Source organism: Polypterus senegalus, chromosome 11 (genome assembly GCF_016835505.1).
Source record: "Polypterus senegalus isolate Bchr_013 chromosome 11, ASM1683550v1, whole genome shotgun sequence".
NCBI lineage: Eukaryota > Metazoa > Chordata > Cladistia > Polypteriformes > Polypteridae > Polypterus > Polypterus senegalus.
The window spans coordinates 166,812,518-166,840,159 of NC_053164.1; the positions used below are offsets into that span (position 1 = coordinate 166,812,518).

General features: G+C 36.8%; 1 protein-coding gene across 1 annotated transcript in view; it reads left to right on the plus strand.

The window, feature by feature from the left end:
• The window catches only part of wee2 (WEE2 oocyte meiosis inhibiting kinase), a 108,332-nt gene extending 81,728 nt beyond the window's left edge, over positions 1-26,604 (plus strand). Inside the window, exons 10-12 of the mRNA XM_039770067.1 lie at positions 6,070-6,240; positions 24,502-24,647; positions 26,220-26,604. Coding sequence (XP_039626001.1) covers positions 6,070-6,240; positions 24,502-24,647; positions 26,220-26,364 — 462 coding nt within the window. The 3' untranslated portion in view covers positions 26,365-26,604. The remainder of the gene's footprint in view (positions 1-6,069; positions 6,241-24,501; positions 24,648-26,219) is intronic.
• Positions 26,605-27,642: the final 1,038 nt, after the last annotated feature.

Sequence of the window (27,642 nt, forward strand, 5' to 3'; positions counted from 1 at the left end):
TTTTGTCTCATAGTGCCGTCTTAGATTAAATTCTGTAATTACAGCCACATTAGCTCCACAAATGAGACACACGGGTTCAGTAAACATATACTCAGCCTCCCATCGGTTTTAAAGGCTCTATTTTCAGAATCAACTTTTCTCTTCAGCATCGTGTGAGCTAGCCGCAATAACTTGCAGCATCATAAGGTAGACTTGATTAACGCGTAAGTGTTCGGCAAGGCAGCTGAAGCGCTGCATTATGGGATCTGTAGTTTATTGTGTTACCAGCGCTTCATATACCCGGCTTTAATAACAATAATACAGTATATAAAATGATCTCGGGCCGGATATAATTACGCCGGGCGGATGTGGCCCGTGCCCTTGAGTTTGACACATATGGACTAAATAGAACTTGAAAAGATATATTTTTCAAATGTGATCGCAATTCAGATAGAGTTGACGCAAGACTACAGCCTGCATGCCTCAATAAGTCATCCTCCCTCGCTCTTACTTTTTACCGTTCATCTAATGAATACACTGAGTATGGCTTTACCAAAACAATCATTGATGGCTAATAAAGTATCCATTATTCGAGTATGTAGATCGGGATATATATATATATACATATATATATACCCGCGTATCAGCGAGAAGTAGTGTGTTAAAAAGCTAGAAAAGAAAAGGGAACATTTTAAAAATAACGTAACATGACTGTCAATATACAGTATTTGTTTTGTGAGTGTTACTGAGTGTTGCTGTCATCAAGGATTTGATTATCATTATTTCTTTCAATCAGGTTCGTATTTGTAGGATGTGTTGTGTTCAAGTTACATTCCGTGTTTGTCAATCGTTGTAAAGATGACAGGTTTCATTCATCGATTCGTTTCTTACTGCATCAATAAACAGCTCGTCTTCTTCTTTATCTGAGACCTGACACACTGCATGCACGGGTTTTTTACACTGTCTTCCTTTAGCGGGACATTGACTTTTTCCACGTGTGCTTTGTTTCCGCAGTAGTTGGATTTATGAATATGCTTATATGTATCAGACGCTTCATATTTTTGCTGCCTTTTCAATTGTGTAATTCGGTTTTGTTCAGCTCTTTGGAACTGTTGCTTTTATCTGTGCACTGCGTCAGTTCACGTGAGCCACTCGGTGTACATGCATCGAAGGTTCCCAGCTGTGCTGGTGCCATCTCGTGCTATGTCCATGGCTGTATTTAATGTTACCTTAGTCCTGGCACTTAAAACTTTCTCTCGCAGTTTCGCTGAGTTTGTGTCAAACACCACCCTGACCATCTCATCTTCCTCTCCATAAGCACAGTCCTTCACCCGTGAATATTTACCCGTGGCAGTTTGCTATTGGATTGCCGCTGACGGACGGCCTTATATGGGCAGGCACTAAATTACAAACGCCAGCGCAGCCTGTCTATGAACTTAATTTAAAGTGTAGGTTTACATCGTGCTTTGTTTCCGAAGTAGCAGAACTCATGAATATGGTAGTATATGTCACTCGCTCGCTTCTTATTGTTTCGCTGCCTTCTCAATTATATAATGCATGTTTTCTTCAGCGCTTTTTGAGGTCTTCCTGGTTTTCTATGTACTGCGTGATTACGTGATTACGGGAGGCGTGATGATGTCACACGAAACTCCGCCCCCCACGTCTTTCCAGCTCATCTCCATTACAGTAAATGGAGAAAAACTGCTTCCAGTTATGACCATTAGGCGTAGAATTTCGATATAAAACCTGCCCAACTTTTGTAAGGAAGCTGTAAGGAATGAACCTGCCAAATTTCAGCCTTCCACCCACACGGGAAGTTGGAGAATTAGTGATGAGTGAGTGAGGGCTTTGCCTTTTATTAGTATAGATAAAAATAGCAGCGGCCCTAGCACTGACCCCTGTGCCAGGAGCACCACTCTTGACATCGGCTAATTCTGAAGATGTTCCTCGCAGCATCACCCTCTGCTTCCTGTGACTGATCTAATTCTGCATCCCGTCTAAAATCATCACCCTGAACTCCCACTTCTTTTAATTTGATGCCCAACCTCTCATGTGGCACCTTATCACATGCTTTCTGAAAGTCAAGATGAATAATATCATATGGTCCACTTGGATCGTATCCTTTTGTTGCCTCCATTATGGAGGGCACTGTGTGTCTATGTATGAGTATGTGTATATCAGCAAAAGACATTAACAAATACCACAAGCATACAATTAGGAAAGCTTAGTTGAAAATTCACAAAGTTAATGAATGTTGTTGATTTACTTTTTTAGGGGTTAGGATGGATACATTCTCTATCTGCTTATGAAGCTTCTGTTTTCCTACACCATGGTTTTCATTTACACTGGCGTAATCATTTCCCGACAGTTTTTGCACATTCTTACTGGATTTAACAAGTAATTTAACAGGTAAAACGTAACTTTAGGTACAGTTACACCAATACCATAATACATTAGCTGGCTTTGTCATAACTACCAAGTTACAATTAGTAGTTGTTGGAATCAAAGTAGTGTACCTGTACATGCAGGTCTGGTGTAAGCAATGCTTTATTCTTTTCCTGGTTGGCTTTCTCCAGACACACAGAAGAATCTTCACTATGCTTTCTTTATTTGTTCTAGCAGCTCACTTCTATGCAATTTGGATGTCCTGTGGATAATTTAGAATAATTAAACGTTAATGAAAAGACAAATTTGAAATGACTATCACAGGTCCACAAAGTTGAATACAAATTGTTTTAATTTTAAATATTTTTATTTTCTTTCATAAACAATAAACATAACCAGCATATTTCCATTGCATCACATGTAAGTACAAAATTGATATTTCATCATAATTTAAGTTACACAATTTCTCCATATATATGATGTTTCTAAGAGATTAAAAAAAGTGTAAATATTCAGTTATCTGATTTTTAAACATGTATGTAAAGTAAAAAACAATGCACATTTATTGACTTGCATATACAGAAACTTGTGTAGATTTGTCACTTTTTTTTTGGATCTAAATTTGTTTGGTGGCCTTTGTGTGCACTTTTTACCTGGTATGTCTCAATTGTTTAATAAATGTTATAACTTTTCTTGGATAAAGGTGTCAGCCAATAGTATTTGTGAATGATATTGTGAATTTACCACTCCCACGATTTTCAGTGCAAATCCAAAAAGTAAAATCTGAGACTCTGTTGTAACCAAGGTTGTTATAGTTAACGAAAACTAAAATCAAAACTGAAACTATTATTAAAAACATTTTTCGTAAACTGAAATACAATAATTAACAAAACCAAAATGAAAAACTAAATTATTAAAGTAGCTGGAAAGACTAACTGTAATGAAATAATAATTTACTAAAATATTTTTAGTTTTCGTTTTTGAATGAATATTCTTGCTATTAGTCTTTACCCCTTGTAAGTTTTAACTCTAAAACAAAGTCATCCACCACGAGCTGCCCGCACATATTCATCCAGTGAATGTTGGCTGGTAACGGAGGGCAGGTGTTCACACCGCATTTGTGGTAACAGAGCAAGCTGAATACGGGCAAATAAAGTGTGTGAAATAGAAAGCGATTTACATGCTGCCTTTATATCAAGATGTAATTCAAACAGCTGTAATCAGAATGTGCTGGTCAACAAATATGGACAGAAAAATTACAAGTAAGTAATGTTTCAGTTTATTTCTCAGGTGACTGCTTTTTGTTGACAGCAGTTCACCTGACATTTCGCACAGGAGAAATTGTTTTTACTGTCTCATATGAAGTATAGAGAAAGTATAGTAATCATAAAAAAATTCAACCTCTCTATTTTGATGAATTTTGACGATATAGACCTCCCAGAGTCCAAAAATGCTGTTTTTTGGAATTGTGTGTGTGTGTAAACACGATAACTCAAAAATGCAACTAGATAGATGGATGAAATTCAGCATGTGTTGTTACACCAGAATTGTAGATCTGCATTAACTTTTGGACCAAATTCATCTCCCGGAAGTGGTACTTTACCTGAACACATACTTTTTATATAATTGTTCAATATATTATTAATTTGATTTGTTGTTGATGGTTCCTTAATGTTCATAATATAAAAATCATTGTCTTGTGGTTTACTCAAATACCCATCCACATATCTGAGTATACAAGAAAGTCTAGGGGAGACCACTCCCAGTTTTTGAAAATGAAATGGCACTGATTTGGTCATCATACAAGATCAGCATATTTTGCTTTAAAAACATTGTTTAACAATGAAGCGACATAAACAAAGGTAGGTAGGTGAAGAGAGTCTGCTATGTGATGAAAAACTAAACATACTAATGGGTTCTTGTATTTATTCTCTATATATTAATTTGTTTTTTTAGTTCATATTCACAACTCAAAATACCTGATATTGCTACATGCTTGTTTTTCTTTGTTTCCCTCAATACAGCTAGGTGGGGTCTGCATACTGATTCAAGTCTAAGAGCCCTGTTCTTCCTAAGCCCCTGTGATTTTCATGAGAAAATATTTTAAAAATTGTTCATATTCAGTATCTAGTTTTGATTATGCTTGTTTTTATCAGACAAAAGCAAAGCCAGATAGTAAACCATGTCGTGTAGTTGTCTTCCACTAACATTAAACTCGTATCCAAATTTAAGTGTATGGTTCTGTCTGATTATGACACAAAACTAAACTCTGTTGGAGCTCCATGCCATAATTACTAAAACTAAAACTGAAACTAATAGATATAAAAATAAAATAGAAATGTCTTTGTGAAATAAAAACTAAACTAAAACTAAAAATACACGATGAAGGAAAACTAAACTGAATTTCCAGGTAAGGTCAGAAAAAAATATATAGAAGTGAAAATTAATATAAAAAGGCAAAACTATAATAACCTTGGTTGTAACCCAATTCCTTAAACATAAGTATTAAATTGTTTAATATTTCTTTAATTGTTGCATTAAAACTTAAATTACTTTTTTGAATGATACCAAGTTTAGTTTGTTCATTGCCTAATTAAATAAATAGTTTTGTTTTCTATTATCTCGTCCAACAAAAACACACTTGGAAATCTTTGCCACACTATCATGATACCAAAATTTCAAACTTGGATGCAGTACTCGGTTTTGAAATTCAATACCCAATACTGTATATAATGCAACTCAAATGTATTTAGATTGCAGTTCTGTATGTAATACAGTTAATTATGTATCTTTTAATGTGTGGTCATTCTTTGAGTACTGGAACAGGTCAATTTCATGTGAGTTTCCATATTAAATATACAATTATATGTGAATTGGCCACAATATTAAAACCACTGACGGGTGAATTGAATAACAATACGTTAGTGTTACTTGTTAAGGGGTAGGATATATGAGCTAGCAAGCGAACAGTTGGTTCTTGAAGGATGATATATTGGAAGCTGGAAAACTGGGCAAGTGCAAGAATCTGAATGACTTTTCACTTATGTTGACTAGATGACTGGATCAGAGTATTTCCATAACATCCGGTCCTATGGAGTGTTCCCTTTATGCAGTGGTTAGTACCTACGAAAAGTGTTCAGAGGAAGAACTGGTTAACCAGTGACAGGCTCATAGGCACCCAAGGTTCACTGCTACATGAGCCTTGGGCACTGATAACCCTATTTTTAGGTTGTGGCTGATGGATGTATATCTGTGTTATGGGGTAAATTTATGCTGAGCAATGCCTATTTCTCTGTTGGTGAGGAGATGATTTTTCAGTGTATTGTTTTTATACAGCACTAGAGTTGATCTTTTATTTAATGAACCTTTATCTGAAACATGCAAACTAGAGGAATATGTTGGATGTTGCCTTTTGTTTTAGCAGAAATAAACCACAAAACTTGGATGTTGTTTCCAGTATAAAGTACACTAAGTTAATATGAGGATAAAAATTAAGGAAGGACACTTTGGTTTGTTCACCTTACTCTTGTATAACATTAGGACTTATTCTTATACTGACCATCTGTTATGAAAATGGTCTCTCTCACTATTTATTTTATAATATGTTCTCACTATGCGTTTAATTGATACCCTGTAGCCCAAAATTTTTATTTATCTATTTATTTATTTGGAAATTTCATCCTGATTTCCCCATTTTATCTGCAGGATTACACTCAACTTCCTAAAGCTGACATTTTTGCACTTGGTTTGACAATTGTTCTAGCGGGTGGGGCAAAATCCCTTCCAAAGAATGGTGAAGAATGGCACCACCTGCGTAAGGGAAACCTTCCTTCAATTCCACAGGATATTTCCTTGGATTTCCTTAATCTGTTAAAGGTAATTGATTTTAATTTTTAAAGCTAGAATTGTGTGGTATAGCTGTGCATTTATTTCAAATATAGTAAGAAACTATCACAGTTGTGGTGTGTGTATATGTATGTAGGTGTGTGTGTGTGTGTGTGTGAGATATATATATATATATGCGTTCCAGAACCCCCCGTGATAGATGAAAATCCGCGAAGTAGAAACCATATGTTTGTATAGTTATTTTTAGATATTTTAAGCCCTTATAAACTCTCCCACACTGTTAACATTATTAGAGCCCTCTAGACATGAAATAACACCCTTTAGTCAAAAGTTTAAACTGTGTTCCATGACAAGACAGAGATGACAGTTCTTTCTCACAATTAAAAGAATGCAAATACTGTAGATCATCTTCTCTTCAGGAGCAGAGAATTTCAGAGAGAGAGAGAGAGAGAGAGCGCTCGCAAAGAAAAGCAAACAATCAAAAAATCCTATACGTGTGCTTTTAAGTTTGCCGCGGCATTTTTTAGAGGAGCAACAGTATCTTCTAAGCAATCAGCCTCTGTGCAAACAGCCCCTCTGCTCACATCTCCTCCGTCAGGCGCAGAGAACTTCAGAGAGAGAGCGAGATTAAAGCAAACCATCAAAAATCAATAAGTGTGCTTTTGGAAGCACCGCGATAAAGCGCATTTCTTAGAGGTGTGTCCGCTTTCACTAGGCAAACAGCTTCTGTAAAACAGCACCTCTGCTCACAGCCCTCCGTCAGGCAGAGAATGTCGGAGAGGGTGAGAGAGAGGCAGAGACAAGCAAACAATCGAGCACCGCACGGGGCGCATATCTTTAGTTAATATGTAATACATGCTCTGATTGGGTAGCTTCTAAGCCATCCGCCAATAAAGCGTCCCTTGTATGAAATCAACAGGGCAAACAAACTGAGGAAGCGTGTAGCATAAATTAAAAGACCCATTGTCTGCAGAAATCCTCGAACCAGTGAAAAATCCGTAATATATTTAGATGTGCTTACATTTAAAATCCACGATAGAGTGAAGCTGAAAGTCGGGTTAAATATAGAGAGGATTACCCTATATATATATATATATATATATATATATATATATATATATATATATATATATATATATATATATATATATATATATATATATATACTCTATATATATATATATATATATATATATATATACTCTATATATATATATATATATATATATATATATATATATATATATATATATATATATATACTCTATATATATATATATATATATATATATATATATATATATATATATATATATATATCTATATATATATATATATATATATATATATATACTATATATATATATATATATATATATATATATATATATATATATATATATAAAATGGTATTATCTGTGTGCATATACTTTTCACTAAATCCATGTTTAGGTACTTGGGTTAGCCTAAGTCGGGGGCATCCAAACTTTTTTCACTGAGGGCCACATACAAAAAAATATATGAAGGGCTAAGCCACCCACTAGAGGTAAAATCAATCAAATGTAGGTAAAATATGCTTAAAGAAAAAACAGCATCACAGCTTTTCATTAATGGGTTTTTATTTATTGTATTACAAAAAGAGTTGGTAACTTATTTTCATAAGTGTCCTCAGATGGCTTCTTAGGCCAGGTTTATACTTCACGTGACGCATGCTGCAGCGGACGCTCCTACTACACAAGCGTTATAGTGTTTATACTTGCGTGCATACTTTACGTAAATCTGGAGGAATCCACCAGGTGGCAGTGCGAGATATTATCACGGTGAGAACATGTTCGGCTTCTCTGTGTTGTGAATTGCCTAAAACACCAATTAAATTCTGATGACACCTTACTGCAATATCTCTAAAAATTATGTTTATTGATTAAATCCATCAATCCAGGGATGTGTCCATTCCAGCAAGCATTGGGCACGAGTGAGAAACAATCCCTGGACGAGGCCTCAGTTCATCACAAGGTAAATACAAGCACACACATACACTAGTGTCATTTTAGTGGCCCCAAATCTGCATATCTTTTTGGAAGGAAACTGGAGCACAGTGTGGAATCCAAGCAGGGAATACCGGCGACATGACTCCCGTTACCGCTCCGCCACCATGTCACCCCATGTGTGTAATTATTAACAGTATTCTTTATTTAAACAAAATTAATGATTTACAGTTAGTCCATAAATTTTTGGACAGAGACAACTTCTTTCTAGTTTTGGTTCTGTACATCTGAATTTTAAATGAAACAACTCCGATGCAGTTGAAGGGCAGACTTTCAGCTTTAATTCAGTGGGTTGAACAAAAGATTGCATAAAAATGTGAGGCAACTAAAGCATTTTTTTAACACAATCCCTTCATTTCAGGGGCTCAAAAGTAATTGGACAATTGACTCAAAGGCTATTTCATGGGCAGGTGTGGGCAAGTCCATCGTTATGTCATTATCAATTAAGCAGATAAAAGGCCTGGAGCTGATTTGAGGTGTCGTGCTTGCATGTGGAAGATTTTGCTGTGAACAGACAACATGCTGTCAAAGGAGCTCTCCATGCAGGTGAAAGAAGCCATCCTTAAGCTGTGAAAACAGAAAAAACCCATCCAAGAAATTGCTACAATATTACAAGTGGCAAAATCTACAGTTTGGTACATCCTGAGAAAGAAAGCAAGCACTGGTGAACTCCGCAACGTAAAAAGACCTGGACGTCCACGGAAGACAACAGTGGTGGATGATCGTAGAATCATTTCCATGGTGAAGAGAAATCCCTTCACAACAGCCAACCAAGTGAACAACACTCTCCAGGGGGTAGACGTATCGATATCCAAGTCTACCGTAAAGAGAAGACTGCATGAAAGTAAATACAGAGGGTGCACTGCAATTTGCAAGCCACTCATAAGCCTCAAGAATAGAAAGGCTAGATTGGACTTTGCTAAAGAACATCTAAAAAAGCCAGCACAGTTCTGGAAAAACATTCTTTGGACAGTTTAAACCAAGATCAACCTCTACCAGAATGATGGCAAGAAAAAAGTTTGGAGAAGGCATGGAACAGCTCATTATCCAAAGGTGGAGGCAGTGTGATGGCTTGGACGTGCGTGGCTGCCAGTGGCACTGGGACACTAGTCTTTATTGATGATGTGACACAGGACAGAAGCAGCTGAATGAATTCTGAGGTGTTCAGAGACATGCTGTCTGCTCAAATCCAGCTACATGCAGTCAAATTGATTGGGTGGCGTTTCATGATGCAGATGGACAATGACCCAAAACATACTGCCAAAGCAACTCAGGAGTTAGTTAAAGCAAAGAAGTGGAAAATTCTTGAATGGCCAAGTCAATCACCTGATCTTAACCCAATTGAGCATGCATTTCACTTGTTGAAGACTAAACTTCGAACAGAAAGGCCCACAAACAAACAGCAACTGAAAGCCGCTGCAGTAAAGGCCTGGCAGAGCATTAAAAAGGAGGAAATCCAGCATCTGGTGATGTCAATGAGTCCAAGACTTCAGGCTGTCATTGCCCGTAAAGGGTTTTCAACCAAGTATTAGAAATGAACATTTTATTTCCAGTTGTTTAATTTGTCCAATTACTTTTGAGCCCCTGAAATAACGGGATTGTGTTAAAAAAAAAATGCTTTAGTTGCCCCACATTTTAATGTACTCTTTTTGTTCATCCCACTGAATTAAAGCTGAAAGTCTGCACTTCAACTGCATCTGAGTTGTTTCATTTAAAATTCATTGTGGTAATGTACAGAACCAAAATTAGAAAAAAGTTGTCTGTCCAAATATTTATGGACCTAACTGTATCTGTAAAATGTAACATACACACTTTAATGCGTTTCATCATGAAAGTGATATCAAGTATAAATCTAAAGATTCTAAATATGCAGAGAGTTGGAATATCATACATTTAATGTGTTTTGTGTGGTGATCTATTGCTGCTTTAATGATAAAGTAAACTACGAGGTTAAAGTGGATATTTCGAGATGAACGCCAGAATTTCCACTTTAATCACAAAATACACGTTTTCACCATGTCCTTAATTTTTTTTCTCAGTGGCTCAAATACAGAGATGTACATTATGTTGCTGTTTTGAAGTTGCAAAAAAAAAAAAAGACGGCACAGAAATATGTGAGACTATTAAAATGTATAGTGTCATTACGATCGGGAATATGCGACGCTTGAATATAAAAGCACCACAAATTTATCTGTATGTCGGTATTTTGCTTCACCACATTGAACCATTCATGAAACATCGAAGCGCCCACACCGATCTCGTAAGATCTGCAAAGCGGCTTTATGTCGCATGTAGATAGTAAACGGAGCCTCTGACGTCACATTCCAACTTTTAGCACACTGCGCCCCCCGACTTATTTGCTGGTACTGCAACTTGCGCATGCGTCACTTTAATTTCCGTGGACCTGCTCAGAGGACGCATCAAATGAATGCTGAGAACGCGTCGCAGCCATGATGCGGGCGTGTACGGTACGTGTTCTGAGCGTGAAGTATAAACGAGCCCTAAATCGGGATATTGATCCCCCTTCACAGCCCTGTTTAAACCTTGTTATGCAAATAAGTTAACATGCCAACTAATGCTTGTTAGACAATGTTACTAACTTTATATTGGCTGAATTTATTAAGTAATATGGCTTATTAACACATGAATACTGTGTAATATATTTTTTACTCGCCTATAATGGGAACAACGATGCACTCTGTGGAAACAGTGATGCTGTGATTTGGACTGAAGGATGAGTTTACAGGTCAGGAGTAAGTTGGGTGATTGAAATGCGAAGGGACAGCACAGAGATGGCAGTCATTCATTTTGGTTCTCAATCTGCTTTTGTTCAGATTTAACAGAGAAAATGTTTGCTCACATTTGTATGTTGAGCCGAACAGCCTGATCATTGTTTTTGCATGGCGTCTCAACAGAGGAAACATGGCCTTTTTCCAGGCTCTGGTAGAAGTCGGGTAGGGAGAGAAGTTGATGTTGATTCTTCAGAGAATCATCACACTCCATTTCAGTAAGTTCTAATTGCAGACTGTCTTCCATTTCTGCATCCATCAGGAAGGGAGTCGGGAACAGCTTGGTTTCTTTCTCAATAAGAGAAACATCTTGGAAGCACTGATTGAATTCTGTCATGAGAGATGTGATCACAGGCACATTTCCCCATTTTAGCAGAAAGCTTGGGCTCTGGAAGATCACATATGATTTTGGACATAGTGGGGAAGTGCACAACATTAAAGTTATGTAGTTGTAACTTAGAGACAGAACTTCACACAAAATGCTTTCATTTGCGCATAAAGTTGTGGCACAAGCTGGTCTTTACCATGTAGGCTCTTTTCAGTGTGTTCAGATGTTCAATAAGATCAACTAAAAAAGCAAGGTTTGCCAACCATAGAGGGTCACTCAGCTCATGAATAGTTCAGTCCTTCTCTTTCAAAAACTGGTCGATTTTCTGATCGCAGGGAATAAAACCGCTGTAGCATGGAGCTGCGGCTTAGCCAGCACACATCAGAATAGCAGAGGAGGTCCCTGCATTCAGCATCGACATCAGATAGGAAAGCTTGAAATTCTGTTAGAGCCCTTGTGCTCAAATTACGTTGACAGTTTTCCCAACAGTGTTCATCACATCGCCAAGCTGAACTGTCCTGGCACATCAGGCCTCTTGGTGGATGATTCAGTGCATTTTTAACAGCCTTACCTTCACACTCTTGCACTTTGATGCACACCATAGATGCCATTGCTTTATGCTCGCCTGACATTGCTGGAGCCGCATCTGATGTAATTCTACATAGCTTGTCCCATTTAAGGCCCATTTTGTTAAGTGCATCTGACACAGCTTCAAAAATGTCCTGTTTAGATTCCGAAGATCAAGTAACTCCTCTGTAATGTAAAAGTTATCGTCAACTCCCTGCAGAAAAAATCAACAGCCGTGTGGTGTCTGTGGCATCTGTGCTGTCATCACATGCAATCAAGTAAAAATTAAAAAGCACAAGCTTTTTCTGACACTTAATGTTTTAAGTTAACTAAAAAATCTTCAATTTGCTGCACAACTGTGTTTCTGGACCTCTAACGTTGTTTGAATTCCTGCATTTTTTTCTGGGCACATTATTCCTGCAACTTTAGTGAGTCACTGTTTTATGAAACCACTATCTGAGAAAGGTTTACTGTGTTGGACAATGAGTTGCGCTACCTCGCAACTGGATAATGTAGCATTTTCTTATATTTTGGTAGCATGGAAAAAATACTGTTGTTGAGCTAGCAGACTAGCTGCCATTTGCTTAACTTTGTGTTCTCACTCAGTACCAATGTAGGTCGGATGTTTGGTTTCGTAGTGTCATCTCACATTATACTTTCATCACTGCAGTGGTTTCATTGCAAATCAAAAAGACACACGTCCCCTTCACTTCTAGGCAGAAATAGTCATGTTCCCACCGTGTCTGAAATTTCCTGCACTCGCTTGCTATTTTGCGTTTCTTTGGTTCTGCCATTTTTGGTCACCTGTAACAAATTTTTTCTTTGGTTGCACCTGTTTTGTGAAGACTTTGACTTGATCAAGAGAGAAGCTCCGCCTTGTGTTAAAATGAAAAAAGTACAACACAGTTAAGAACAAGTTTCGTGTGTGGGCCATATTTCATTATATTTTTAGAATTTGCTGTGGGCCAATTGAAAATGGACCATGGATCACGGGCCACGGTTTGGACACCCTTGCCCTAGGTCCATAGCTTAACGGTGGGTAGTTCTACTGTGATATTTCTTTTTATAAAGACCATTTTAATCAACTAAAGTAATTTCAAAATATCTTTATTGTGCTGTGGAAAATACGGGGGTATACCACTCACCGAACTCGGACACACACTTTAATTGTCTTTACAGCACCGTGCACAAATCACCAACAATACTGCTCAAACCCTTCTCTCTCTCCCTCTCTCTCGGTGCCCGATGCAATCCAGAGGGGTTTGCCCTCTTGTGTTCCAGTAGAGGTCAGTGGTCAGTGCCACCGTCTCCAACCCATATAACATAGCTGATCTCACTACCATCCTGTAGACCTTCCCTTTCACTCTTGCTGATACCCGTTTGTCACAAATTACTCCTGACACTGTTCGACGCCCATTCCACCCTGCCTGCACTCTTTTTCACCTCTCTTCCACAGTCCCCATTACTCTGTACTGTTGATCCCAAGTATTTAAACTCATCCACCTTCACCAACTCTACTCCTTGCATCCTCACCATTCCACTGACCTCCGTCATTTACACACATGTATTCTGTCTTGTTCCTACTGACCTTCATTCCTCTCCTCTCTAGAGCAATATCTCCATCTGTCCAGGGTCTCCTCAACCTGCTCCCTACTATCGCTAACAGTTCACAATGTCCTCAGCAAACATCATAGTCCACGGAGACTCCTGTCTAATCTCGTTTGTCAACCTGTCCATCACCATTGCGAATAAGAAAGGGCTCAGAGCCGATCCCTGATGTAATCCCACCTCCAACTTGAATGCATCCATCACTCCTACCGCAGACCTCACCACTGTCACATTTCCCACGTACATATCCTGTACAACTGTTACATACTTCTCTGCCATTCCCGACTTCCTCATACAATACCACAGCTCCTCTCGAGGCACCCTGTCATATGCTTTCTCCAGGTCCACAAAGACGCAATGCAACTCCTTCTGGCCTTCTCTAAACTTCTCCATCAACATCCTCAGAGCAAACATTGCATCTGTGGTGCTCGCTTATGGCATGAAACCATACTGCTGCTCACTAATCATCACCTCACTTCTTAACCTAGCTTCTACTACTCTTTCCCATTACTTCATGCTGTGGCTCATCAATTTTATTCCCCTGTAGTTACTGCAGTCCTGCACATCCCCCTTATTCTTAAATATCGTCACCAGTACACGTCTTCTCCACTCCTCAGGCATCCTCTCACTTTCCAAGATTCCATTAAACAATCTGGTTAAAACTATTAATTTATTTTAAAATGGTTGCGGATGGTCTGGTGGAGGCCTGCAACACATCAAATCTTGACATCAGGATGAGTAAGAGATAAATGCTTGGCTTCTAGGAGTTCAGAACTTAGACAGATGTAAAACATTAATTGCATTAATGTCCTGTTTTATTTTTTGCTGTTTTTTTTAAGGTTTAACAATTGCTGAATTTTCACACATCACAAATTCACAAAGAACACCTTCCCAAAGCTTGTTTGATAAATTGACACAAACTAGTTGAAGCCTTATCATTGTGATTCTGTAAAGTGTGTTACAAAATAACATCCAATAGCATTAACCCCCCCAATGTAGAACTATGCATTGCACATGTCTTTAATTACTGCACATTTCAGTAATATTTAATAGCCCCTGAACATCTATTATTGGCACTCAATTACATATTTCACAAAAATCATAATTAATGTTCATATTGTATAGTTTGGATTTTCAAATTAAGTCCTAGGGCCTCTTGAGTGCAAGTTTGCATACCAAGCAATTTCTTCTTTTAAGTTGTCTCCTCAGTTAATTAAGCAAGCTGTCATTGGCAGGTTTCCATGTTTTCAATGTGTTGCTACAGAAACTACAAATTCTTTATGCCACATGATTACTGGATAAGGCAAACATTTACATGTGTAAGATGGGGATAAATTCAGTATTTTTATCTGGCAGTATTATTTTTTTTGTACTTTTAATTTTCAGGTTATTTAAACCATTGTTTCCTTGTATTATAAGTATGTTAAATTAAGTGTGAAACACTGAAATATCTGCTGATTTTGTAGTCCTTAGTTTCTTTTGCACCTGTGTCCACTCTGATTGTTAATCGTCAGTATTAAGATATCAGTAAGAGACCAAATTCCATAGTGGTTTTTTTTTAAGCTATAGCACCAAAAAAAAAAAATCATTACAAATCTCACTCTGCTATATTCTTCTGAGTGCAAATAATGAGAAAAAAACAAGGCAAGCTAACTAAACAATGACATCAATTCAGGGGGTAAATAAAAGACTTAACTGATTTTAAAAGTCCTTGGAACAAAAGTGTGTAGCCACAAAAACTGAATTTGAGGACCCTTGCTCTCCATGGCCATGTTTGATATGGATGTAATATATCGGTCCTCCTTTTCCCATCCAGAGATTGCCTTAACACAGCTCATATGCATTTTCCAAGTACCCATTTATTCTGTTAAAAAAATATGGATTTCAAAATCTTGTGCAGCAGATTGACAGAAAATAAGATATTCCTGGGAGAAGATTTTTCTCTTATACAGATTACAGAATTGTTTACAGTTGTATTGTGGACAGTGCCTCACACAGGGCTTGAAATTCATTTTTGAAATTGATGGGAATTTCCCCCTTTAACTCCAAAGGGGAATTTCAGACTCTTGAGAGTGGGGTGGGTGGTGAAATTGTTGATTCAACATTTCACTGTTTAAAAAGTACTTTAATCTTAATATTTAATGCATTTTTTAATGTCACTATTTTATCCTTTCTGATATTTGGTAGTTTATCAAATAGTGGATCAGCCAGTGATTCAAATTACTTATTTCCATTATTTTTAACTTTAAAAAAATTCTTAAATTTTGCATCTAGAGATTTCCATTCATGTTTTGGCCAAAACTGCTGAGGAAATATTGCATCAGTAGAGTAATGTAAAAAGAAAAAAAAAATCTAGAGATTGTAAAACGGGGTGAGAAGTTTTTATATTTGAATTTATATCCTACTGTTTTTCTTTTAGAGTATAATTTTCTTTAGCTTTAAGAGGACTGATCACTCAACCTAGGACTACGTTTGAATGCTGTTTATTTAAGGCATTTGAGATGTTAAAATATAATTAATACATTTTTGGCTTAGGTAGCACAGTAGTGCACACTGATTACCGTTGCCACTTTACTGATCCAGCAAACTAGGTTCAAATTCAGCACCTGACTATCTCTGTAGAGTTTGTATGTGTTCCTTGTGCGCCTCTGCTTTTTTTTTCTGAATTGGAGTAAACAGGTTTGAGAATAAAAAGTATTGCTAGTTTGCCAGTGAACATATCTGATTTGAGATTACCATGATATGTTGCTAAAACAAAACAACTTTGCTGGAAGACCATAAGAGAATGTAAAAAGGAACTGGGACATCCTAGAGAAAAGCAACTACAAAATCTCATTTTTATTCTGCTGGATTATCCTTGTCAGCGTTAGAGGTAGTAGCCTTCTGCAGGTGACTTTCTTCCAAAGAGTTACACTTCACTTTACCTTAACAAAAGCCAACAGCTGTCGCGAAGGCTGCTCTTGCCAAGTTTTTCTTTCAGATAGTTAGCTTTAACACTGGAATCCCTGAAGCCTACGAAAAAACTTGTAATCCCGGGCCATCTTAAATTCCTTCCCAAGTCTCCTCATCAGCGTAATTTGTTTTGCAAATGTGTCGATCAGCACAAGCAGGAACCAATCTGCTATCCCATCATTCTTTCTCTTCTCCCCAAACCCCCCATCACACACACACCACCACCTCCCCCCATGACTGAGCTGAAGTCAGTCACAAGCTTCTCCCAGCTCAAGTCTCTTTATCGTGGTGTGATGTGCCAGGAGTTGTATAGGGTAAATATATCGTTATTTGGAATACATACATTTCATGTGTTTTCTGTGTCTACGAAGATCTATGTAAGTGTAGGATGACACAAAATGCAAGGCAAGAAAAGCTGAACACATACCTAAAACAAAGTTTTTCCATGTTATACTAATGACATGAAGTGTATAATATGTGAAGACTTCAGTCCAAATATCAAATAAATGTGCACTTTTATTCAAGAATACTGTATAACTAAAGTAAAAAAAGAAACATTCAATTTACACGTTGCTGCCAATGAGTTAAAAACCCAAGCCCATGTCAATAAACGGAACGTTGGATACATCATCTTGGATGATGCAGAGATAAAAACTGCTACCTTTATAACCAAAAGGTTCCAGGTTTGTGACCCGGTGCTCTGTTTTTGAGTAGTGAGCTGCTATTATTATTATTTTAATATAATAAAAACATAATTTGGTTTGAGTCTGTAACACCCGGTGTACATCTTGGCTACTTGTAAAACTTGGCGCTTTTTTATTATTCAGTTTCATTCTGTCAGTGACGTTCACATGGTACAACAAACTTGTATCATCGAATCTTTGATTGCCGGTACAACAAATAGTTCTGAGCAGGCAGCAACCACTATGGTCATCGCTGCTCTTATGTAAAGAATAGAGATTAAATCCATCAACTTGGAGAGGCAAGTTCATTATACCATGTGAATATCACTGAGAGAATAAAACTGAATAATAAAAAAAAGTCCTAACTTTTGCAAGTAGCCAAAGTTTACACTGGGTGTTGGATTTAAATCAAATGTATGTTTTTATCTATACTAATAAAAGGCAAAGCCCTGACTGACTCACTCACTCACTCATCACTAATTCTCCAACTTCCCGTGTAGGTAGAAGGCTGAAATTTGGCAGGCTCATTCCTTACAGCTTACTTACAAAAGTTAGGCAGGTTTCATTTCGAAATTCTACACGTTAACGGTCATAACTGGAACCTACTTATATACTGGCCATAGCCGCAGCTCTGTCGCCGTGTGAGGCGGAGTTATGTCCCTCATCGTCACACCCCCCACGTGATCGAGTGCCTGCCCATATAACGCTGTCCGTCACTGGCAATCCAATAGAAACACTCTACCACTAAATATTCATGGGTGAAGGGCCGTGCTTATGCAGACGAAGATGAGATGGTCAGGGTGGTGTTTGGCACAAACTCGGCGAAACTGTGAGAGAAACTTAAGTGCCGGGGTCTTAGCTAACATTAAATAAAGCCGTGGACATCGCACGACCTAGCACAAGCACAGCTGAGAACCTTCGATGCATGTACACCGAGCAGCTCACGTGAACTGACTGTGAACGCAGTATGCAGACAAAAAGCAACAGCTCCAAAGGGCACTGAACAAAAAACACATTAAACAATTGAGAAGGCTGCAAAAGAGTATGAAGTGAGTGATGCATACAAGCTAGGGCTGGGCGATTAATCGAAAAGTAATCGAAATCGACATTCAGAACTTCTAATCAATCAAATTTTTCCAGGTCGATTATTTCGATTATTTTCCTTTAAAAACACTACTGAGTGTGGAGTCACGTGACCCTGCTCCGTTATGTTACGTTATTCCGCTGACATGTTGAGCATGGAGAGCTTAAACACTGACACAACTGAGCAACAAGAGCAGCTTGTACCAAAGAAAAACGCAGTCTCCGTCATTTGGACACATTTTGGCTTCAGTAAGGATGACATCGAACAAAATGAAGTCAGATGTAGACACTGTAGAAAAACAGTTTCGACGCCCAAAGGTAACACCACCAATTTGTTTCAACACTTGAAGCACAATCACGTTACTGAATATGAACAGTGCATGGCTCTAAAAAAACAAAAAGAGACTGACAAGCGCCCAGCAACAAGTGCCTCCGCAAAGCAGGTGTCGATAACACAAGCGTTAACAAATGCCACACAGTATGAGAAGAGTTCAAGAAGATGGAAAGAAATAACTGACGCTATTTGTTATTACATCGCAAAGGATATGACTCCCTTGGCTACAATGGAGCGAAGCGGGTTTAAACACCTCGTTAAAACTCTCAACAGGAGATACACTGTGCCATCGCGATCACATTTTTCTAAAACTGCGCTGCCAGACATGTACAAGACATGTTGTAAAAATGTAGCTGCTGAACTGAAAAATGTTCAACACTTTGCAGCCACATCTGATCACTGGTCAAGTAGGACGATGGACCAATTCTTGAGCCTTACTTTGCACTACATTGACGATGATTGGAAGCTGCGCCAGAGATGCCTTGAGACGGCATATTTTCCAGCCAATCACACGGCAGATATGATTGCGCAAGGTCTGAAAGATATGCTTTCTGAATGGGACCTCGTGGAAGAAAAACTTTCAGCCATTACGACAGACAACGGTGCAGAGATGAGCAGCTATTGGGTGTTCCGCCATGCTGGATAGTGAGGCACATCCACTGGACTGGTGGAGGAAGCATCATGTACACTTTCCCACTCTAAGTAAGGTGGCAAAAAAGTATCTCTGCATACCAGCTACTAGCTCCCCATCAGAGCGGGTTTTCAGTTCGGGCAGAAACATTGTTATATGCCTCAGGTCCTGCCTGAAACCTGAAAAGGTTAACATGCTCGTGTTTCTTAGTAAGAACTTAGAGTAAATTCATGTTCATATAGTGACATGACAAGATCGCTAATATCACCTCATGCAACAGTGTTTAGAGAGTTCTATTTTTATTACAACAATCTGTTGTTTACATTGATACATTGCACATTAAAATATTTGTTTACAGAAGATGCAAGAAATGCACTGTTTAAAATATTATTTACAGGGTATATAAGAGTTATTTTATTTAGAAGAGATACTGCTTATTTTCTACTTTTAATAAGAAAAACATTGAAAATAATTTATTTTGTTTCCAAAAGTGAAAGTTATTTATTTTTACTTTTTTTATAAGAACAAAGTGACTGTTCCTTTTAGGCAATGTGTGCTTTAATTTCAGTTGTTCAACACTGATGTTCAACAAATAATCACATATAGTAGATAGTGTGTTTCCTTCAATTATTTTAAAATCAAGTAATGCACCCTTCATTCAAAAATCTCTCACTTGTAATATGTGAGCGAGCATATTTACTGTACAAAACTTGTCAGTGAGCTATGAGGGCAAAAAAATAATAATAAATAAAATAATCGTTCAATAATCGTAATCGAGTTAAAATGTTCAATTAGTCGAGATTTTGATTTTAGGCCAAATCGCACAGCCCTAATACAAGCATATTCATAAGTGCAGCTACTGCGGAAACAAAGTACACAGTGGAAAAAGTCAATGTCCAGCTAAAGGAAGAAGGTGTAAAAAAAACTCGTGCATGCAGTGTGTCACGTCTCAGATAAAGAGAAATACGAGTTGTTTATTGATGCAGTAAGAAAGGAATCGATGAATGAAACCGGTTATCTTTACAACGGTTGACAAACACGGAATGTAACTTGAACACACCACATCCTCCAAATACAAACCTGATTGAAAGAAATGATGATCAAATCCTTGATGACAGCAACACTCATAACAGTCACAAAACAATTACATTGGCAATCATGTTACATTATTTTAAAAATGTTTCCTTTTCTTTTTCATTACCTCTTTAACACACTACTTCTCCTCTGCGATGTGCGGGTGTTTTGCTAGTTATATATAATAAGAATAGTAATGGCAGCTGCTTAATCGAAACACGGGGCGCCCGGTCTCAAACCTGGGATATTCAGTTTTATAAGGCAGTGGTTCTTACCTCTGCATCCTTCAAGAATACGTATAAACTCCCTGCTGATTGACATTTGAGCTTGGGTTTTTAACTCATTGACAGCAACATGTAAATGAAATGCTTTTTTTTCCTTTGGTTATATTCTTGAATAAAAGCGCATGTTCTTATTTGATATTTGAACTAACGTTTTCACACATTATTCACTTGACGTCGTCATTAGTATAGCATGGAAAAAATTTCTGTTTTAGGTATGTGTTCAGCATTTCTTGCCTCGCATTTATTTCCTTTCATCCTACACTTACCCAGATCTTTGTAGACACAGACCAATGCATGAAATGCATGTATTCCAAATAATGATATACTGTATTTAACCTATACAACTCTAGGAACCTCACATGCTGATAAGAAGCCTTGGCTTGAGCTGGGAGAACTTTTGCCTGAGTTGAGCTCTGTCAAAGGTGGGGGATGGGACAGTAGGCTGCTTATGCTGATTGACACATTTACAAACAAAAGATGGTAATGGAGAGATGCAAAGGAATTTAAGGTAGGCTGGGATTACAACTTTTTTTTGTAGGCTTCAGGGATTCTAATGTTAAAAAGGACTATAAGATCTAACAGAACCCAAGAGCTTTCTTGAAAGCCTTCTCTTGCTGGGTCACGGTGAGTTGCTCTCAAATCACTACTTCTGAAAGAACTTTACCATAAACAATCTTGGCTTTATATTAGTAGTTTCCAGTTATTGCTAAATGCCAGTAAACAACCAGACAACTTCAGTGAGGCAATAAGCATACTTTTATTCTAATCTTTACTTTTGTTTATTTGCAGAAACATTACAGGAAAAAATGTTACAGAACTTGAACGACTCAAATCAGAGTCGAATAGCAAGCTCCGTATAAGGAGACTGCTTGACCTTTTATAGTGTGTCTCCAGCTGTGATGCTGGTGAGTGCTGGGACAGTAGGCTTGAAAAGCAAGCAGACATCTAATAATTGTTCACCAATTTCCAACATATAAAGCCATGAGAGAGACTGTTGCTGCAGAAAACCCACTTACCTGGTGGATAAGCTATGAATCATGCATGCCCATCCTTGCAAAATTTGCCAAGTTGTGTCTCTGTGTTTAAGCCTCAAGCAGTGAGACAGAGTTTTCAATGCCTCTGGGTTCTTCTGTAGCCCACAATATTCCAGATTATCAGTGGATAAAGTGAACAACCTAGTTTGCCAGAACTGGATTTTTTTGACCGGAAAATCACCTGGCAAAAACAGTCTTGGGGTTTAACGAAACTGTGAATTATGAAATTAATGTTTAATATATGATGTGATGTGTGGGTCATAGACTTGCACAAGAGAGAAGGTGATTCCAGGTTTCGAAGAAAACTAGTTTTGTTGTTGTAAAGACAGGAACAATCTTTAAGCATTTAACCAAACATCACCACTTGAACGCACAGCAAGCAAGCAGTGACACTGACAGTTGTCCTGCATTAGCTCCCTTCAGATTAAAAGAACAGCCTCCTTTATCAGACAGGTTCATTCTGGAGGAGAGAATATAGAAAATGAGTACATGGCCAGGTCAGTGGCCGCTTTTAAATTTTACCTGCATCAACCATAATGCGACAGACATTTTACGCGGTGAGCCTGCGAAGTTGCAGTTGAACTGAAGTAGACATCCAAGTCCTGCCTGTTTTTAATAGCGTTTCAGTGCACAGTAATTGGGTTGTGAAATGATAGTTGGGGGGTGCCAGGGTCTCACAATATTTTGAATTGGTTTGATCCACATTTAAATTTCATGGATACACAAAGATGTGTCCCGTCCCCCCCCTTTTTGCTTATTTCTTAATTCAACAGAGAGTGTTTACTATTTCTAAAAGTAAATATAGTGAAAACAATGAAAATGTACCACTATTCAGTTATAGTCTGTGCTCAATTTTGTAAATTGTTTTGAAGTAAAATTTCAAGTTATCCTTTGTTTGCTTCAGCATCATTTTGATATTGGTACTGAAGCCTAAAGTTTAGTGTCAATCCAACCCTAGGCCGGAGAGAGAAATTTACAGTCAGTGTCAATAATGGCAGTTGGTGGTGACTGAAGCGAATTCATGTACTTTGTCCTTAAAGGTACTGCAGAAGAAGACGGGCAGCAAAGTGAATCACACAGCCAGTCTTTTTAACATGGTTTTGCTTTTTACTTTTTCCCTATTTTAAAACAACATGGATATGCTGTTTTGCAATATGTGCAAAATTTCAATCTAGATCAACACTATAACATTTTTGTCTTGAAAAATTGACATATTTTGTATGTATTAAGGCTTTTCTTTTTACATTGCGACCCAAGTATATATTAGCCTTATTATTAAACACAAGAGCAGGCTGGCTATCTTTTAAAATGTATAAAAACGTGTGTCACTTTAGCATATAACTTTAAGTGGCAAATATATGATGTGATTATTATGAAATAATTTCAACTTCAAGTCAGGACTAAGCTGACATACTCTAATTGCAAAATTTTCTAATTTATGCATTGCATAATGCAAGCTCTAGGCTGATCAGTCTATATACATATGTGAAGTATATTACTTTTCATCAGAACTACTTCATAGGTATTTTCAATAAATTAAACGTGGTTGTAATGAAAGTTAGGGCCATATTTTCTTCTGTTTCTTACTGTGGGAATATTTACAGAAATACAGTACCAGTTAAAAATGTAAGGCCAGGTGGTTGAATGCATAGTAAATACTTTAAATTTAGATTCCAAGGCTAAAAAAAATAGTTACCTTGATGCTTATGTATGAATTGATTTTAAAAATGCAGAATTTCAATTTACATTTTTTAAATGCACAGTCTTTATATGCATTGTACTTCAGATGAGCAATCATTCACCTCCTGCAAAAAGATGGACTGAGCCGCTGGTTATGTCACACTGTCTAAAAGGCAGTCACAGGAGCATAGCACTGACTGACTCTGATTCGCTAAGATTATATAAATGAAGTTTACCATTGGAAATCATCGGAAATATTTCTAAATGCAACATTTTTTTATCTAAACTAACAGCAACTTCCAACTGGATGAATAACAACCTTTCTTTGTAATTTCCAAGTCCTAGATACAAATTAGTGTGTTAAACATCTTCCCAGTTTTGGAGTATACCTGACAGGATTATTTTTAGTTTGACTTTCAATAAAACAAATATATAAAACTAATCTGTACTTTGCTTGTTTTGTTTTTCTAAAATAAGTTGCCTTTCATGTGTAAAGTGTTTTTTTTTTTTTGTTTAAAAAAAAAAAAAAACCCATGAACTTTAAATAGTGATGTTCTCTCCTTGTATTTGAAATCTACTGGTTGTTGTATAATCTCAGTATAGTTGAGCTTTATACTGTACATTTCAAATTTTACTTGTCTAATGTACTAGCTTTGAGGAATACAAACTGATAACCAGTTAGCTGAACTTCTCATGTAAATCCTTGATAGCTGGGTAGTTGTTTCATATTGAAGATTTTCTGAAACACAAGTTATTAAACTGCAAAATTAAATATATTTAGAGCTATTTAATTTTTTTTTTTATTACAAGTCATTTCAAAGAGAGAGTTACATCAGGGCACCAAGAAAATAAATACATAAAGTGTTCGATGTAAAAGATAAACATATACAGTAGCTTTACACAATATAAATGACTATTCTTGTTCTTTAAATTAGCACAAATGTGATTGGTAAATGAAAAATAGACCAATATAATAATAAAATATTAAAAAGTTTAAAATTTGCTTGTTTGTAATGTATCTTATCAGAAAAGCAAACCTAGAATACTAGTTTAATCTAGGCATGCTAAGAAATTATATTCATCATTTTCAGCTGATATAACTTAATTTAAATCTTCATGTCTTGTTTTAGTGTAGCACTATCTACACTAATACTGGGCATAGCTTGTTTGGGTAATTGGTTTTACCTCATTGCTTTCAGATGTTGATTCATCCTGATCCAGCTCTTCGTCCTTCTGCATCTGGACTATGTAAGCATCCAGTTTTAAAGAAAGGTGTTGGAAAGACTGCAGCCCAGCTCCTCAAAGAACTCAATGTGGAGAAATTCAGGACTGCCATGTTAGAAAAGTAAGTATCTTTCCCAATTTTTTGATATTTAAAAGGGTTACATTAATTATTGAAGAGTGCAGATTTTTGGCAAATTTACACATGCATCAAAAGAAAAGTACACAAGTATGAATGCAAAAAAATAAAATTGGTTAAAGGGATTTGAACCACTTTATACTCTGAAATTTATAGTGAGCTATTCTGCCATGTACTGCTGTAATAGTAATTTTCCAAACTCGAGCAAAACTCATGTGTGAAGTCAGTAAAATGCATTTTCTTTCACTGTGGACCATGCATCTTGGCAAGAAGTTTGGATTATAACACTTAAACTGTTGAACAGATGTAACTTGCATAACTGATGTACATTTTCACCCCAAGTGAAGCTAAAGGAGAGAGAGAGAGACTGCTCATCATCAAAAACTCGGCAGTCAGAATGGACTGGTTACACGTCTGTGTTTTGATTAATAAATGGATTAGTGGGACTGTATCCAGCTGTGGTGCCAGCTCCCTGAGAGTTCACTTCCGTTTAGATATAGTGGTAGAAAAGTTTTCCAAAGCAATGCAGATTTTTTTTACCCAAAACGACTTGATATTTGGTTTTAATCTTGTTAAGCATTTCAGCACAGCTGGAAGATGCCCATGTATAACTTGGTCATTTTTTTTTTCATTGACTTATTTTTTTGGCCAATACATATATATATATATATATATATATATGTGTGTATGTGTATATATATATATATATATATATATATATATATATATATATATAGATATAGATATAGATATAGATATAGATATAGATATAGATATAGATATAGATATAGATATATATATATATACTGTAAATACCATGGTTTAATGGTTGGCACAGTCTAATGGTGTGCAGGTGTCGTGAAAAAGCTTTCTGAATGACACTGGCAGTAGTGTAACTGATCATCTGACTGTGTCAGAACTTGGACTGCCAGAGAGCTGTCAGTTTTGTGGATGGGGTGCCTGAGTGATTTTGTGCTTAAATGTTCTTTTCCATTATGTGTCTTGATTTGTTTGTTTCAAGCAGTTCTTTCAAAACATTTTTATGGGCTTGAGATCATAAGAGTGAGTGCAGAAGAGTGCACACTTTTAATTCTTTGTTCAATTTTTCTGCTTCCGTTAGCTGTTGCATCTTATGCTGTTGTTTTGGAGAACAGCATCTTCTTTTCTTAAAAAAAACTTAGTCAGAGGTTTATGAAGAGCCTAGCCAGACTTCTTAGAAATGGCAGAATCCCACGAAAAGCTCACCCTACTCCCCCAAAAATTACATTGATATGATTCTACAATGTGTATAATCTGAAGATGCAGATCAATACCTGAATATTTAGGGCTTAGACTTGCGGTATTCAGTAGGTTTTAATGCTTTTATTTTCACATTAGGACTGGTGCAATTTTAAACTGCAAGAACTGCCTTTTTATTTTAGGAAAAGATTCACTTAATGTCTTTTGCAAAGTGTAATAATTATAAAAGAAAATGACTTTTATGCCAACATTTTAGGTTGTGTGTTTAATTCACGGTTTCTCAACCTCTCAAAATCCCCAATCCCCCCCCCCTTTCAGGGAGTTAAAAGAAGCTAAGCTTGCTGCCTTAAAATGCACAAAAGAATCGCAGAAGAGTCTTCCTGATGTTTGCCAACCACGTAGAGGAAGACGCCTCGTTGGAGGAAAGGTGGCCCGATCAATGAGTTTTAATGTGGGATACTGATATTTTTGAATTATTTGCACTTACTTTGTATAACTTTGTATCAGGGACGTTGATCATAATAAGCAAGTTTCAAGTCTTTTATGTTTATATGATCTGCTTTATTATTTAAGTTGTTAGCAATATAAACATCTTGAAGTATTACCAGCACACAGTGAGAACAGAGTAAATAATTGAAAGCGGTTTGTTTTAGCTGTTGTTGGTTTTAATTGTATTTTAAATAAAGTTTTAATTATATATTCAGCTTCTGAGTTCCTGTGTGGTGTTTCTTTTTCCACTACCAAACCAATGAGTCTGTTTATGTGTGCATTTTTACATAGATTGTCTCCTGGAAATATCTGCACTTGAAGAATGGTTTCTCACATTGCACCCTGCATTGAATGACCATACAACCACTGCATACAGTGATATTTATTTCCTGTATCTTTTGCACTGTGTACAGATATAAATTCTGTGAAGGTAACTGGGGGAAGTGAGAGAAACAATTTACAATACGTGGATTTTTAAAATCCACTTTGAAAGTTTATAAAGACATTTGTTGTGTTTTGTTTTATATTTGGACAGAATTTGTTTCTGATTTTTTGAATGCCTTGAAGTCTTGATATGATGTCGTTTAAAAGTATAGTTGCCCTTAAGTAATTATAGTATGTATACTCGGACTGCAGGATATGACTGAGACATGTTTTAAAGTTGTGCACTGTCTATAGTGATTAGGATAGTATATCCATCAGAAATACCAATGGAAAAAATACAATTTCAATAACTTGGATTTTAATTGATGACATTGCTTTTCAGCAAGCAGCTCTTTTTTCTGACTAGTAAGTTCCTTTATTTTATTTATTTTTTAATTTTATTGTAATCATTCCATACAAATAGATAATTTTTTACAAAAAATAGGATTGAAAACAAATCAACCCCCACCCCTAAGTTCCTTTATTTTTAGCACTGTGAAAACTGTCATTGATTCTTAGCTGGCATGCTGCTGTCCTTGGCTGATGGGCTTGTCTACACTCATTATAATGGACCCCACGTCTGTGTAAATTTAGGGGTTGGTATGGTGTAGGAAATGGGGATTAATTACTCAGTTAATTATTATTTTTTGCCTTCCACAATGCTGGTAATTAATTAAAATGGTCAACAAGATGCCAGCAAATGTGAATGCCAAATTAATGAAGGTTGATAAGGGATCTCTGCTTCACTTTCCAGTCAGGACAGCAGAAATATGAAGAAATCTTTACAATTTATGAAGAAGGTTCATAAATTGGCCAATGTCTACAATAA